Raw genomic sequence first — 14,893 nt, 5'->3', positions numbered from 1 at the left:
TGCTGCCATGTCTGGCCATGTACTCCACTGCTATTGCCCGTTACCCTCAGTCTCTTAACTCCACGGCAGTCAGGCTTCCTTCTCTTTGACCCCAACGGCTCATCTTTACTGGCATCTGATCCAGATCCCCAGGCTTTTCCTGCCTATGTCAACGTGATCTGGATCGCAGGCTATCCCCACCTGTCTCCGCTATGTTGGGCACCACCATCGCTGTTCAGAAGTTCAGACATCCCCCAGCACAGCCATCACTCAGTACACTCAGTCTCATAATCTGAAGGGCCTCACACGGGGCATCAGTTGTCACAGCACTCTCTAAACTAGCGGGCTGCAACAAGGCCTTTTACCATCTCATACCAACATACTCCTCATGCCAGTCCCTCTGCTGCCTTCTCCTAGTCTCTCCTCATCCCGGGCATGTGTTCTCTCTCTTCTCTCTGCTTCTGCCTTGTCTCTTCCTTGGCTGCCCAACCCCTTAACAGAACCAGCCACAGCTGCACCTGGTCTACATCAGCCGACCCACCGCCCCTGAAGCCAGCCCACAGCTGTATGTTATCGATGTTAATTAACCCAGCTTCATTCCTCTACAGCTAGCATATGTAAACTTTTAACTTTAGGCTAAGTGCAGGTGTGCACTATCTCATGATTTGTAAGGTTCACACATGACAGGGACATTGGCCAGACATCCGAGTATGGTGGAGTTACCGCCATGACACAGCTGCACACAGTATTTATTGTCTGGATGGTCCTGCTCATATCTTGCTGGTTCAGGGGGCTCAAGGCAAATACCACCTGCTCATTGAAGTTGTCCTTGAGCTGCCTGAGCTCCCTGTCCAAGTTAAGCGATCCCTAATTAAAGCCACAGACTTTTTCATAAGAAGTAGTCAATTTAATAAATTTTTACCACATTGCCTTAAGTCACAATCAGGGTATGTTAATAAAAAGTGTATTCGTTACCAAAAAAAATTGGATGCCAGTATTTCTCTATTTTGGGATGAAGAACGAAGGGAAACATATATATGCCTGCTGTTAGTTACACAGATGTGGATTTTTTCATGTGTGTCTTGCTCCGTCAGTGCTACCTGTTAATTCATAATAAATGTATACATTAAATTGCTGTTATACACAAGGAATGTTCACCTTATCAAAGTCAGAATTTTTGTGAATGCTGCATTATGGCTAACTAACCAGAAATCAGTAAAATAAGCAATTTCAAAAATACTGAAACTATTCATGTATGGGAGCATTAGGTTTTGAAATTATTTCTTAGTCTTGATTCAATTTCTGTTTTCTTAGTGGAGTGGACATTTATTTGTTTACATAAACAATGCATGGGTACATCTCTTGCGATGTATGAGTACTAAGTATTTTAACTGGATTTTTGTGAATTTTTAAGATTATGTAAAATGAGTTGTAATTTTGTGGCATAGTTCTTGAAATACTTTATACATTTGTACTTTCACAGCTGAAAAATTAAACATCAGGAGATATAAAATGAGAGAACACTCCTTATGTGTTTTTGGTTTTTTGTAACATTGTAACATGTAACAAGTAAACATTGATTTTGTTTACTTGTAATCTATAGTTTATAAAGAATATCCCCCAAAAGTTAATTTGTCTGAAATAATTGTAAATAGCTTAATAACAATTATGTTTCAATTATTTATGTTCAGACTTTTGACATTACTCTGTCAGCTCAACTGTTCAGAAATTGTTTTAAGTTCAGTAGTTTGAGAACTATAGAACTCAATCTGCCTGAATTAAGACAAAAAAAGAAATAGTAGATCACTTTTTTGATACTGTCTCTGGCCTTTTTAATCGATTTTAAGGAAATTGTAAAGAGTATTTCCTTTATTGAAACTATAAGCCCTTTGATTATTTTTTCCTCCTTTTGAATTATAGGAAACAAAAGGGGAAAATAATGGCAGCTTTTTTGCTCCCTGTATTATGTCTTGATTCTTCTCCACTGATCTAAATAATTTTATTCCATTAATTTTTCATGCTTTTATAATCTTTTAGAAGGTGAGCAGTACAACATGAAAAGTACTTCTTAATTTCCTTTTTAAATACAAAACACTTATAAGAAATTTCATGATGAAGCAGGCCAAGGATGTATACAGACTAACATTTCTTGAATATTCATATTTTGTATTCATTATTAAGTGTGTCTGACGGTTAGTAGTAAGATCGTGATCATGTCTTGTGGTAGTAGTTTGCTGCCACATGAAGTATTGTGGCTTAGCTGCAGGGTAAGCTAAAGATTTATAGGGAGTACTTCAGAAGAAATAAATTAGCCATATTGAGAATGATAGGACATTTACACAGGACATTTTTATCATAGCTCTTCAACCCCAATGATGTCTGATCCAAACCAGTTACTGAATACTAGAGCAAAACGTCTAGGAATAATGTTACCAGCTGCCTACCGCTGCGATTAGCGAACTAAGAGCTTTGAGTATGTTTCAGTATCAGCAGTATTGCTGCAGCTGTGCTGTTTGGCTATCAAACTGTGTCATTGCACCATTGTGTACAGTACTTCAACTGAAGTTCCAAGTTCAGGTCTTAGATGGAGTTCTTAAGAGGCATATTTGTAAATATTTCTTAAACTCAGTAACATGCATTTGTCTTCTGCAGCGTAACTAGGTTTTTTTTTTTTATCCTTAGCACTTACTTATTTGACCACTGGATAGTTAGTAAACTGGTGACTTGCACAGATCTTTAAAGCTAAATGCTTACAACACTGTTGGATAGTGTTCTGATGACAGTAAATTACACTTTTACATTTGCATAATACTAAGAGGTATGTGATACGAAATTGTTATTTGTTTCCTTAATTAAAATCTTCAGCTATGGTAGGTTAGTTTAGATAGGAAGCAGAAAACTTCCCTTTGATGCTAAGTGGATGGCCTTTGAAACTGAGCAGCATTCCCTCTAGCTGGAATTTGACCATGTTACAAGCATGTATTCCTACAGAGTTATTGAACAGTGTTTCTCTGAAAGGCAAAAATCTTAAGCTAATTATGTTATGGAAGTGAATGTTGGTATAAGTAGAGAAAATATGCTAATGTAAGTGGGCTTTTGAGTGTATCAGTTCTTTGCGTCTACTTACTCCCTCACAGAAGTTAGATGGACTGAAAAAATAAAAGAAAATATTAATCTAGCCAGATAAAATACACAGTATTATGCTTTTCTTGTCATTTGCATATGGAAAATAAAGTGCACTGATGCCAAGCTGTAGGAGATACTCCACTAGCTACATCTGGCTTCTTGGCAGGGCCTTCACTTACGGAGTTGGCAGTATGGTGCTTATTTGCCCTGTATGCTGCTATTAGACGTCCATCTGGTCTTTTTGTATTTTATTTTGACTCTTAGGTTGTTTTATTGTACTAAATAATAAACAGGATAGCAATTCAGACAGTTTAATACTTATCTTCCTGCCTGCTTGCACGGCTCTCTCATATGACCACTGTGCAGTTTTTGGAAAGTTTCTTGATTTTGAAAGGGCAAATCATGGTTCCCTTATAATTGAGGCAGCATCATTAGTTAGGTTGTGCTTTAATCATCTGCTGTGTATCACATACGGCTGTTCCTTTCAGGCTCCGAGGTATAATGAAAATTCTAGTTACCATGAAAAGCAGTATTTACATAAAAATAAATAAATTTATGCTGATCAGGAATAAATGTAAGATTATAAATGCTGAGGCAGTGATGAGAAGCTCCAATGCTACAAGAGGAAGCTTCTGGAACAGTAGCTATCTGATAAAATTGCTGGAATTTAGTACTTTTGCATAAGCATGGCTACCTGTCTCCAAGGGGAATTAATAATAAGCCTTGGGCGCCAGTGTAATTTTGTGTGGATTTCTAACACAGAAAGTGTAACAAGCAACTACAGCTCTTGCCTGGGTCATGAGAAATGCCTTAGTCACATAATACTATAAAAAACTGTGATAAATCAGAATTCAGGAAGACCGTTGGTTAATGTTTTATGCAGAAGTAGCTCACTTAATCTTTGTGAGAATGCTTGTTCCTTTTTTTGGCTTGTCTAGTGTTGACTAGTAGGCCATGGGTCTGCTCCTGTATTGGTCTTTCTGTGTTCTAAGGTAAATACAGGTGTCTATGCTCTTGAATTGGGTTGAAAAATAGTAAAACTTTAAAAATCACGCAATGTAAAAGTGTAGGTTCTATTTTAGTGCTTGGGGTTTGGGGCACTTTTTTTTGTTGTTGTTGTTAGGTAAATTTATGACAGTCCAAAACTGTTTAGTCTGTTACTCTTTAAAATACCCATATGCATTAACATCATATTCTTAAAATTATTTGTGTGGTTTTGTTCAAATGATCTCCTTTGACTAGTACATAGAAAACCTTTCCAGTGAATGGGCTTTTTTTTTTCAGATGGTAAGATTGATTCTGTTACATTGAGTTGTCATTTTGCTCTTACAAACTGTACTGAATTTTTACTGTATGATCATGCAAGGTTATTAGCTATGCGTCATGGAAGGCAAGAACAGGGAGCTGCTGACAATCTCTGTAACGAAGCTCAAGGTACAGTCAGATGCAGGCTAGACCATAGCAGTTGTTTAGTTCAGTGTTTGGCAGAATTGGAGCACAGGCTTTTGCAAGAGGATGTCCTGACACAGTAACTATGAGTAATGTTTTCTTGAGCAAAATGTGGTGGCCTGTATTGAAATTGGTATGGAATGATGATGCTTACTACTTCACTTCTATGATAAAGACTGCAAAATCTTTAGTACTGCTGGTTGTCCAGGTTGTACCCCTTTTAAAACTGCACTGTATGCAGATTTTACATTTACTTTTCCCCAAATGCTTTAAAGATGTTTCTAGAGAAGCAAACTGGTCTTTCAGTTTATTTCCGATTAACTTGTGAGCAAGTACTGACAGCTTTCCATTTAATCTTGTTGGGGACTACACACAAGACAGCAGGCAAGGTCTTCTAATGAGACTGTCTTTGGTGAGCCTTCAGCCCCTCTGCAAACATCAGCTTAACACACAAGTATGATTATAATATTGTACTTTGATTTCACTTAAAGCTTACTCATATGGAGAATAAAAAAATGCTTCAGGATTTGAGAAATTTGCTTAGTTAGTGAGAGAAATAGACTTCAGCTGGAGGTTGGCACTAACGGTTGTTGGAAGAGCCATTGGAAAATCTAAAGAAGTAGATTGTCACTAATGGTTTTGAGGATACTATAATGTTCTTTCTCATCTAAAGTTGTAACTTTAGCTGGTTCAGTGGGATTCTCATCTTCTTGGATACTTTTATTAAAATTCACATAAAAATAATTTTATATGTGAAATCTTTATTTTTATTGTAAACTGCCGAACTTTTCTTGTTCTTATGAAGCTGCAGAACTTTTCCAGGCTTCATTTTAGGAAATTACTTCACTTCTATCTTTAAAGTTAACAAGATTTTAACATGAAATTATGGAGACAATTCAGCTGGTCTAAGGGAAACAGATACTCAAATGCCGTCATGAACAGGGCCACAGTTTTCTGGATAATGATGCAAACCAACAGATGGAAGAGAACAGCAAATAGTTCTCGTGATGTTTGCAACCAAAATGTGGTAGGATGGGGTGCCATATGGCATGTAAAATAGTTAGTCACTCTTGAGCTTCACCTCAGGCTTTTCCAGAGCCAGTAGGACTGAGCCAACTGGTATTATTCATTATTTGTGGTTGTTGCTTGTTAATATCACAGGTTACTTGAAGTTTTATTAGGTCAGTCTGTGGAAAGCAATTTCCCTCCGACTGAGCGATTTTTCTGAAATTTTCTTCTGCTTTGCTAAACTCATCACTACAAATGTAAATGTATTTTAACTGATTAAGCTATATTTTTTGCTTTGCCTTCCTGTTCTTAAACCAAAAAAGGTAAGTGTGAGATGAACAGAAGACAAAGTTCTTTTTTGAATTTATTTTTATGTTCACTTTTTGTAGAGGTATATAGTCTTTGCTAGGGCACACATTTCCTTTAAGTTAAAATGTACCGCATATTTACTGAAATTATAAATTGTCACATCACTGACCTGATACCTGTAGTCACAAATCTGAAGCCAATGAGAGCTGCAGATCTCGGCTAGCTTCTGAGTACATATACAGATACCTTTTTTTTTTTTTCCATTTCAGCTTTCTTTGAATTTATACAACTTAAAAGGAGCAAAATTATTCTCTCAAATGTATTCTGCAAATGCAGTTATAGTGTTACCAGGCCAGCTCAGATCCAAAAGAATGATTGTACAGCACGGTGTTGAATGCATGTTAAATTACCTTTCCCCCCACTGTCCATTTGTGTTCTGTGCAGAGCAAGTCGTGTAGCAGTGCTATGGTCCCAGTTTGGGGAGGCCCAATTTTAAAATTTTTAAGTTAAAGTATGACATTTGTGTTGTATAAAATATTTGTAGTTTAAAATACTTGCTTGAGAGTTTAAATACTGCTTTGTTAATTTGGGATGCCTTGGTACAGGTGTGTAGGATTTTTTGTATATTTTTCTGTGTTCAGTTCAGAAAGAAGACAGAGGCTTAGGAGAAGAACAGAACTTGGAGTTAGCAGCCTGAAGTAGAACTAAGGATAGTTACAATGGTAGGAGCTACTGTATTAGAGAGGGTAGATGACTGAAAAGTTCTGTCATTCAGAACTAACTTCAGCCAGTGGTAGTTGCGTGCAAGAGAAATCAAGATACATTTTTTTCCTTTTAAGTCTGTTACTACAACTGGAGCCTTTGTGCAACCCAATCCTGAGGTATTTTCATTGGTAAAGCCTGCTAAAGCAGTCTTTGGTTACCCACAGTGGCTTCTGTTTGTGTTGGTGCAACTGTTTTTGGGGCAAAGCAGTGAGCCAGATTGGTAATAAATTTCTGCTTAAAATAGCTGCTTACTATAGTCTATTAAAAATAACCTTGCAGAAGGTGTTTTTACTGGTTTTGCAGTCAGGGTAATGCAGCTCAGGATAATCCTGTTATCATTGTAACTACTCAGTCTTTTTTGGTATTTCTGATAGAGACCTGATTATTCATGTGGTAACTGTATCATTGATATATGGAAAAAATTGTGCTGTTAATTAATATTTCACTGGAGGTATTCCTATGTCTTAAAGATGTATCAAGCAGCCACTTGCATTTTTATTTAATGAGGCGTAAATTTGTGATGGCAGCTGTCACAGACAGCTAAGTGTACATATTTCCCTCTAATGAGGAAAAAGGTGAGATACCTTTTGAGTATCATCAATGTATTCTGTTCTTTGCTGTTATCATAAAGCACTTCATTGTTTTCTCTTTTGGAAACTCATTCATTCAGCTTATTTCTGGAAACACTGATAAGCAAATGAAACTGTCAGTGAACCAAATGGCTTAAATATGTCCTGTAGTGTATCTGATTTGTGGCATTATGAAAGATACTTTATTGTTGCTTTGCAGGTTGTGTCTTTCTTTTTTGTTAGCCCATAAGGTCCCTGTTCAGTTTCAGACAGTATTTGCCATCTTGTGTTCCCTGTGAAAACTTTGTACATGTTTTCCATGACAGGCTGGAGAGCAGGAAAGTTATGTGCAAAATCTGTTCCCTCACTGCATGGGAACAGTTTTAAAAATGTAAATATTTTTCTCCCGCTGTAAGAGAAAACAGGGAGAGTAACCCTTACCAAATGTATGTCTTGCTCAACACAACATGCCATAATGCAGCAATGACAGCTCTCACATCTCTGGTTAGACAAGGCTTCCAAGTATTTATAGTAATAAAAAAAAGTGAAAAAACCCTGTGAATATCCATTCCAGGCACTGATCTTTGTCCTTCCCAATCTTTATATCTTTCTAGTTTATGTGGGCCAGAAATGGTAGGACTGGGAAATGCTGAATGCCCTGTTGGGTGATTTGCTTGTGATAAGGAGATACTCTATTCTGAAGTTCTTGGCAGTTAAACAGGGTACAATGTATAGCGGCTATAATTTTCACATAGTTCTTGACTAAATTATTTCTGTAGTGAATTGTTCATGATTATGTTCTTGATTTTTAACATTATCAGCTTAAACCAGTCATTCTTTTGCAATCCAAATCTTGGAAGACTTGAAAGGGCACTACTGGTAAATTTTCTTAAAATTTCTCCAGAAGTAATGTGGTTGCAAGTGCACTAAGTAGGCTATTAATTTCAGTTGATACATCAAAGCTGTTCTCATGTATCCAGGCACTTCTTATCCAGGGGGATAGAAAAGCTTGCAAAATCATCCTGTTTTTCTAAAAATACTCAGAAAAAAATACGTTGCTACTGTCTGTTGAAGATTCGGGGTGGCAGGACCACCCTCTTTGAAGGGGTGTGAAGGAGGATTACTGGCAGAAAGGAGGCCAGAGAGCTGGGATGGTACTTCTCCAACAGCAATAAAGCTGTGGGCACAACGTGTGTTTGAAAGTGACTTACTGATGTCTGTTCAAGGCAGCCTTTCTCATCAACTTTTGTTGCAGCTCAGATCAGTTAAGCTTTTGCCCCATTTTCTGCGTGAGTGGTTGGTAGTTCTTCCTCTCTCTAATATGGAGGTTTTCCTCTGGAGGCGAGGGAGAGGCTTCCCCAGAGACTGAGAACTTGGGACAGATGATTGCGTACCCTGGCTTGTTGAAGAAAAGATTAATGAATTATGAAGGGAGGATCTATGGTAGAGGGTGGGCTAAATGTCCCATACATGCTTCAGAATATTTTTAAGAAAGTAAGAATGAAAAAACAAGTCGATCTGGGAGCTGGTGGCACAGGGCATGAGTAGAGAAGGGGATTGCAAGAGGAGCAAACCATCATGGAAAAAATGTAAGTTAAACTGATTTGCCTATTACTATGTCTTAGCAGCAAGCAAAATCGAGGATAGTTGAGCACTTTATAGTGTGTAGGCTCTTTGAGAGGAAGTTAGGAAAGGAAGGCCCACCTTTTCCATTTTCTTCTCAGTAATGTAGCCCATGTTCTCTTCCCTCCTGTTTTCCCTTCCTTCAGCTGTATGTATCTGGCAGTTGTCTTTAGGTAACCATTAATTCCCTTTTCAATAATTATTGCAATCTTTATAATTTGCCAGAAGAGGCTGATTGTCTACTCATGTTTTCTGTATACACAGTATAGCAAAAATACATTGTTCTAATGTATTTTGCTACGAGGTTTCGTAATGCAGCAGCAAAATCCATACTTTGCTACTAGGTAAATGAAGCAAGGGCATCCAGGTGATTGCTGCCTGTTACATGCAAGTCTGTTGATAGCTTGGGATGGTTGGTAGAGACTAATGCATGCTGCAGAATTCACTGGCAGTGCTGAGGGTGTAGTACAGTAAAGCTACTGTAGTTATGCTTAATTTGGAGAAGTAACAGTTCCAGTTTTCAGAAAAAATAAGCTGCTTAGAACTTTTGATTTTGAATGTAGCCTTGCCTAGAGAACACTGAGAAAACAGAAATTTCCAAAACTTGGAGAAGCATGTGTTTATGAGATGAAGGAACAGGAAGAATTCACAATTTTTGCCAAAAAAATCATGTTTTAACTGCTTTGTCTTAATAGAATGATCTTACTTTCAAATTGTAAAATGCTGATCATGTGTTTAAAATAAAAATTGCCACATCAGCAACTGGCTGAAATGCTGCCTTTCAAATAATATCCTTTAAATAGCTAGAGGTTTTTTAGTTTGTTTTTAAATCACTACTTCACAGTTGAGCTATACTGATTTTAAAAAAGCCTTTAAAGTGAATCTGCAGAAATTGTTTGGTCCTTCTTGGCATGTTCCGTGGATATATTATAGTAGTATAAAGTTCTTTCTTTTTTTTCTCCCTTTATGATAGCATTTAAGTGAGAATATGACACAATTTTGTTCTTTCAAATAGTTGATAATCTTGGAAGCATATAGCTGAGTGATGCCTTAAGGCTATGTAACCGTGTCAGGTATGGAAAGGGGTTCATAGTGGGATCAGAGCAGTCACAGCAGCATTTTGCCGTATCTCCCTCTGCTGGTCTGTAGATAGGCTGCTGGGTGTATTCCAGCTGCTTTATTTGATACCTGGCTATTGCAGTGGACGTTGCTGTAGGAAAGAGTCTGACCCACCATTAGCTGACACGGCCGTAATTGCTGTGCTCTTTGTCAGTAAATGCCATTTTTTGAATGGCATTCTCTGTTGTAGAGAAGGCAGCTTTTTAGGGAGTAGTAATTTCTGTTCCCTGTTTATTTAGAAAAATAGACAAGAGCTTGGGTACGTAATCCTTTTATCAGCTCTAAGGAAAAAAGCGGTGTTAAATGTTGGTTAGCGTCAGCAACTGAAGTTCTCTCATCTTTGCTGTATCAGACCAGAGACGTCTGTAGAAACTTGAGCTTTCCTCTGCACACTGCAGTTCAGCTGTTGGTGTCATACTTGCTGACACATTTGTGTTAGTAGAAACCCATTTGTGGTAATTTCAGAACTGACGGTGTTACTTTAAATACACATGTCATTATCTTATTTAAAAGGTATTTCTGTTATGCGGTACATCACTTGAGGTGAAAACCTACATTTGTATTTATGATCTGCTCATAGATGTGAACTAGAATGACTGAATGAGTCTCTGGCTATGGAAAGCAAAACATGCTTTATCATGTATGATTTATCTTAAGCTTGTTTTACGTGTATTCATATTGATACTTTCTTGGTATAAGCATAAGATGAAGTCTTCTCTGTAAGAGTTGGGTTTTTTCTTGATATGAAATAATCATGCAGTGAATAGGTTCCTGGGATTTGTAAGGTAATCTCGTAAGACTGTTTCTTATATAAAGCAAATTGGATTACATTCTTAAATCTGCTACATGTGAAGGCATCTTAGATTCAAATTGTCTCTTACTAAATCTGATGTCGGTGCATCTATGGATGTAGTATCAAAATCTGTGACAGCGCATTTAAAATTGAAGGGAAAAGGTATATATTATGGTAATGTAGCTTAGAATCCATTACACTTAGCTTGATCTAGGAGAGCACTTGAACTGAATTTCAGCATTTTGCGTATATAAACTAATAATCAGTTGTTTTTCTAGTGGCCTATGCTTTTTTTATATTATGCGTGATGAGGGAATATCTCAGCTACATATATTACTGTATAGCAAAAGGCAAAGAAATCAGTTGTAAGAGGATACAGAATAATTGTTAGTAAAGCAAATGTTGAGCTTAAAAGAAAGTGCAGAGAGCATGTTTCCCAGTGTCAGCCCTCTCTGAGCTGCTAAAATGTCTGATAGAATATGTTGAAATTTCAGCAGTCATATGGTTGCATGAAAAGTATGTCTTGAAACATGCTAATTTTCTTGTTATCTGTTTTAGTTGTTATTACTTTAAAATGTTTAACCATAACAATTTACTTCTAGGCCTTGTTGAAATGACACCACTTGTTCGCTAAATTTTATTTTAGGTATAGGTCACTTTAATCAGCAGCAAATACTAAACTGTTCCAAACCGCTGCACTTCATCTTCTTAAAATACGCTTTCAGATTAAATTTCATTTGTCATTTTACTCATCATCATGCAACTCTGCAGACTGCTGATCTTCAGTGTCTTCAGTGATCTAGTAATATTTTTAGCAGGCCTTGCTATTTTTCTATCCATGCCTTCTCTAGATTTCTATTAAGTCTAGACCTCTTTGAGTCTCCACTGGGAAACTTTATTTTGAAAAAAATACATTTTCTGCTTAGTAATTCACAAGATGTCAGTTTTAAAAAAATCCTTCAAAGACTTAATTACATTAGCTTGGTGGGGGTAGGGAGTGTGTTGTCATAAGCATTTCAGGAATCAAGGAGGTACAATAATCCGCATACTTGTTAACACTTTCAAAGAGCTCTGAAAGATTCGTGTGATCTACCTTGTTTTTTAAAAAAGTCTATTTATGCTGCTGTTCTGCTGTATTCTATCCACCTATCTGTTGCTTCTGGTTTCCACTGCTTTTGTGGCACAGAATTTGTAATTTTCTGCTTCATAACTCCTGGATTTCCCTTTGAATCCTTTCCGAAGAACTCTCAAACACCTGTTCCTTTTGTACCAGTGCTACTTTAGATGAAAGCTTATGCACTGCAGTTGGGCATTTTCATACTTCAGAAGTTTTGGGTCTCTGTCATCTGGCTGCAGCAACTTTTTATTTGGTTTATGAGGATGGCTGCCTGTGCTGACACTGAAGTTAGAGACAGTTACTCAAGTTTGCTCAGAGAGGCTGTAGTGTTGAGGTGTTCTGGATCTTCCCTAGACAGTTTTAACTGTTCTGTGTGTTCTTGGAATAGCTCCTTGTTTTAATGTGTATCAGTTAAACGTTTGCTTTTCTTATGGTAATGAGGTCTTCCTCTTGGGTAAGAACATAGTATCAGCCATGGTGTGTCAGGCCAAAGGTGCATCTACCTAGGCCAGTACCCTTTCTTTACAGAGGACAGTACTAGATGTTAGAAAATAAGAATGGGGAAAGAAGTTAGTGGTATGGTATTTCCCTACAGTGCTTTGCCAGCATCCTTTCTTCTTTGGTTTTTCAAAATACCTGTAAATACCAGCTTGTACAAAAATGGGAACTTCACAGAATCCCAGAATGGTTGAGGTTGTAAGGAACCTCTGGAGGTCATCTTGTCCAAGCTACCTGCTCAAGCAGGGTCATCTAGAGTAGGCTGCTGAGGACAGTGTCCAGATGGCTTTTGTGTATCTTAACAAGTGGAGAGTCCACAACCTCTCTTGGGCAAGAAATAAATTAATTCTATAATGAGGCTTTACATAAATTAAAGAAGTTGCAGACCACCTATTTTTGAACAGGCTTCCCAAGACACTGGTGTGATCAGTAAGTATTAAGAGAAAAAGGTGTGCAAATAAGTTCTTTCAGAGTGTTAAAATAATGGATTGCTTTAAATAGTTAAATAGCTTATTATTTTAAACTTCAGATAATGGAATCCAAATTTATAGACTATAAGAAACATCCAAGTTTTTAATCTGAACTTTTCACTCCATATCAGATCTAATTTATAATATTGTAGTATAACTATAGATACAGTGAGACATAAATACTGTTACATGTTCAGCATAATAAAATTCCTTAGGATTTGATGAGACATGTACTATTAAATTCAAGACAAGTGGTACTACCCAGCAAAGCAGCTCCTCATATAAAACACTGCATCGTGGTTTATTTGATATGTTCTTATATGTTGCACTTAATATTTTTAACTGGATAGTGTTCTTGGATCTTTTTCAGGGTTCAGCTGATCCTTTAAACAGTGCATTCCACCTGACATACAACATGGTATTGAACTTGCTTCGAGTAGAGGAAATTAATCCTGAATACATGTTAGAAAAATCCTTCTATCAGTTCCAACATTACAGAACTATTCCAGAAATAGTAGAAAGTGAGTATTACTGTGTTGTACTCATGAGAGTCAGTATGAAAGATGTTGCATTTGAGATTGGGTAGTTAAACTTCATTATGCTGGTAAGAGTTTTTATCTATGCAGTTCTTCTCTTCCCTGCCAACAGTTGCCACTGCACCTTTTGCTGTTAGGTTATAGTTTCAGTAAGAGTAGTTTCCTCCTGTTCTAGGACCTATATTGATATGCAGTGTCATTCTGTGAAGAGAACTTTCTTCTCTGAATCAGACAAGAATGGTTGTCACATTGCTAAACTGTAGGACAGGGGTCCTCAAACTATGGCCCGCGGGCCTGATATGGCCCCCCAGGGTCCTCAGTCCGGCCCCCGGTATTTACAGACCCCCCCCACTCCCCCCACCTGCACCGGGGCTTGGGGGAGGAAACCAAGCAGCCACAGATGACTGCCTGCCACTTCATCCACACGCCGGCCCCCTGGTTAAAAAGTTTGAGGACCCCTGCTGTAGGACAAGAAGAAGGAAAAACAATTCTAAAAGGTGCAGGGAAAAGTTACTCCTTTTTGATATGCAGAACTTGGCTAAAAGAAATGTAACTTTAATATTGCATTGCCATCTCTAAAAAGAACTCATGCACACTTCATTCAAAGTAGTATAGGAAAAAATGCTTAATTAAAACACAAAGCATAATTCAGAGAGGACCGAGACATCATGTGCTCTTCACTGAGTAACTAAATGTTAAACCATGATCTTTAAATACTGTGTTTTCCTGAGCCAAAGTCAGTTTCCAAAGATCTCAGCCAGTGTTTGAGAGTGAGGCCTCTTTCAAAACTTAACCCAGAAGAATCTTAAGAACATGAGAGGCAACTACTTCCTTTGCCATTGATGAATGAGCAGTTCACCTGTTTGTTTGTTAAATGAATAGTAAGAGAGACACGGTGTGTGTGTGTCTGTGTAGCTTTGATAAATGTGCAGAGTATGTGTGTGATTCCCTTTGTAGAGTTTCTGTTAGTTGGCAGATGCAGTATTAAGATGGTAGTAGTCAAATATAGTAGGTATTTCCTGAAAACTAACCTGTTCCATTGCGCATGCCTAGCTCTTCAGTCTAGAATTCCAGCATTGCCATTTAAATAGAGAAATGGAGCAGGAGAACATTTTTCTTATTTCTTGGACATTTTTTATTTAGGCACCATACTGGGTGTTACAATTTTTTAATTGCTTCAACTGCAATTAAAAACACAAAGGAGAGAAACGGTTGTTTAGATCAAGGAGGAAATTATGCTGTGAGTATGGATTACTGTTTTTTTCTTCAAAAAGTTGACATCTAAAAATAGGGAGAAATTCCCTGAGCTGTCTCGCAAGTTCCAGTGAAGTGGGGTTTCTGAGTCACCCATATGCATTCAAATAGTATACAAGACAGTGAGTTGCTAGAGAGGAAAAAGAGATCTTTATAATGTGTCCTTTGTTTATGGTATTACTAGTGTTGAATGAATGAAGCATTTTGCTTATAATAAAAACTGATTTGCCTAAATAAGGTGTAAAAATGAAGGAAGAAAATACTGATTTCCAACTGAT

General features: G+C 37.4%; 1 protein-coding gene across 1 annotated transcript in view; it reads left to right on the top strand.

Annotated features, from left to right (window-relative positions):
• MTREX (Mtr4 exosome RNA helicase) overlaps nucleotides 1-14,893 on the top strand; it is a 49,407-nt gene that overhangs the window by 18,362 nt on the left and 16,152 nt on the right. Inside the window, exon 16 of the mRNA XM_056325456.1 lies at nucleotides 13,196-13,346. Coding sequence (XP_056181431.1) covers nucleotides 13,196-13,346 — 151 coding nt within the window. The remainder of the gene's footprint in view (nucleotides 1-13,195; nucleotides 13,347-14,893) is intronic.

The sequence above is a fragment of the Falco biarmicus genome, chromosome Z (assembly GCF_023638135.1).
Source record: "Falco biarmicus isolate bFalBia1 chromosome Z, bFalBia1.pri, whole genome shotgun sequence".
In the NCBI taxonomy this organism is placed as follows: domain Eukaryota; kingdom Metazoa; phylum Chordata; class Aves; order Falconiformes; family Falconidae; genus Falco; species Falco biarmicus.
Note: the sequence above shows the minus strand (reverse complement) of the source record. Positions and strands in the feature narration are given on the sequence as shown.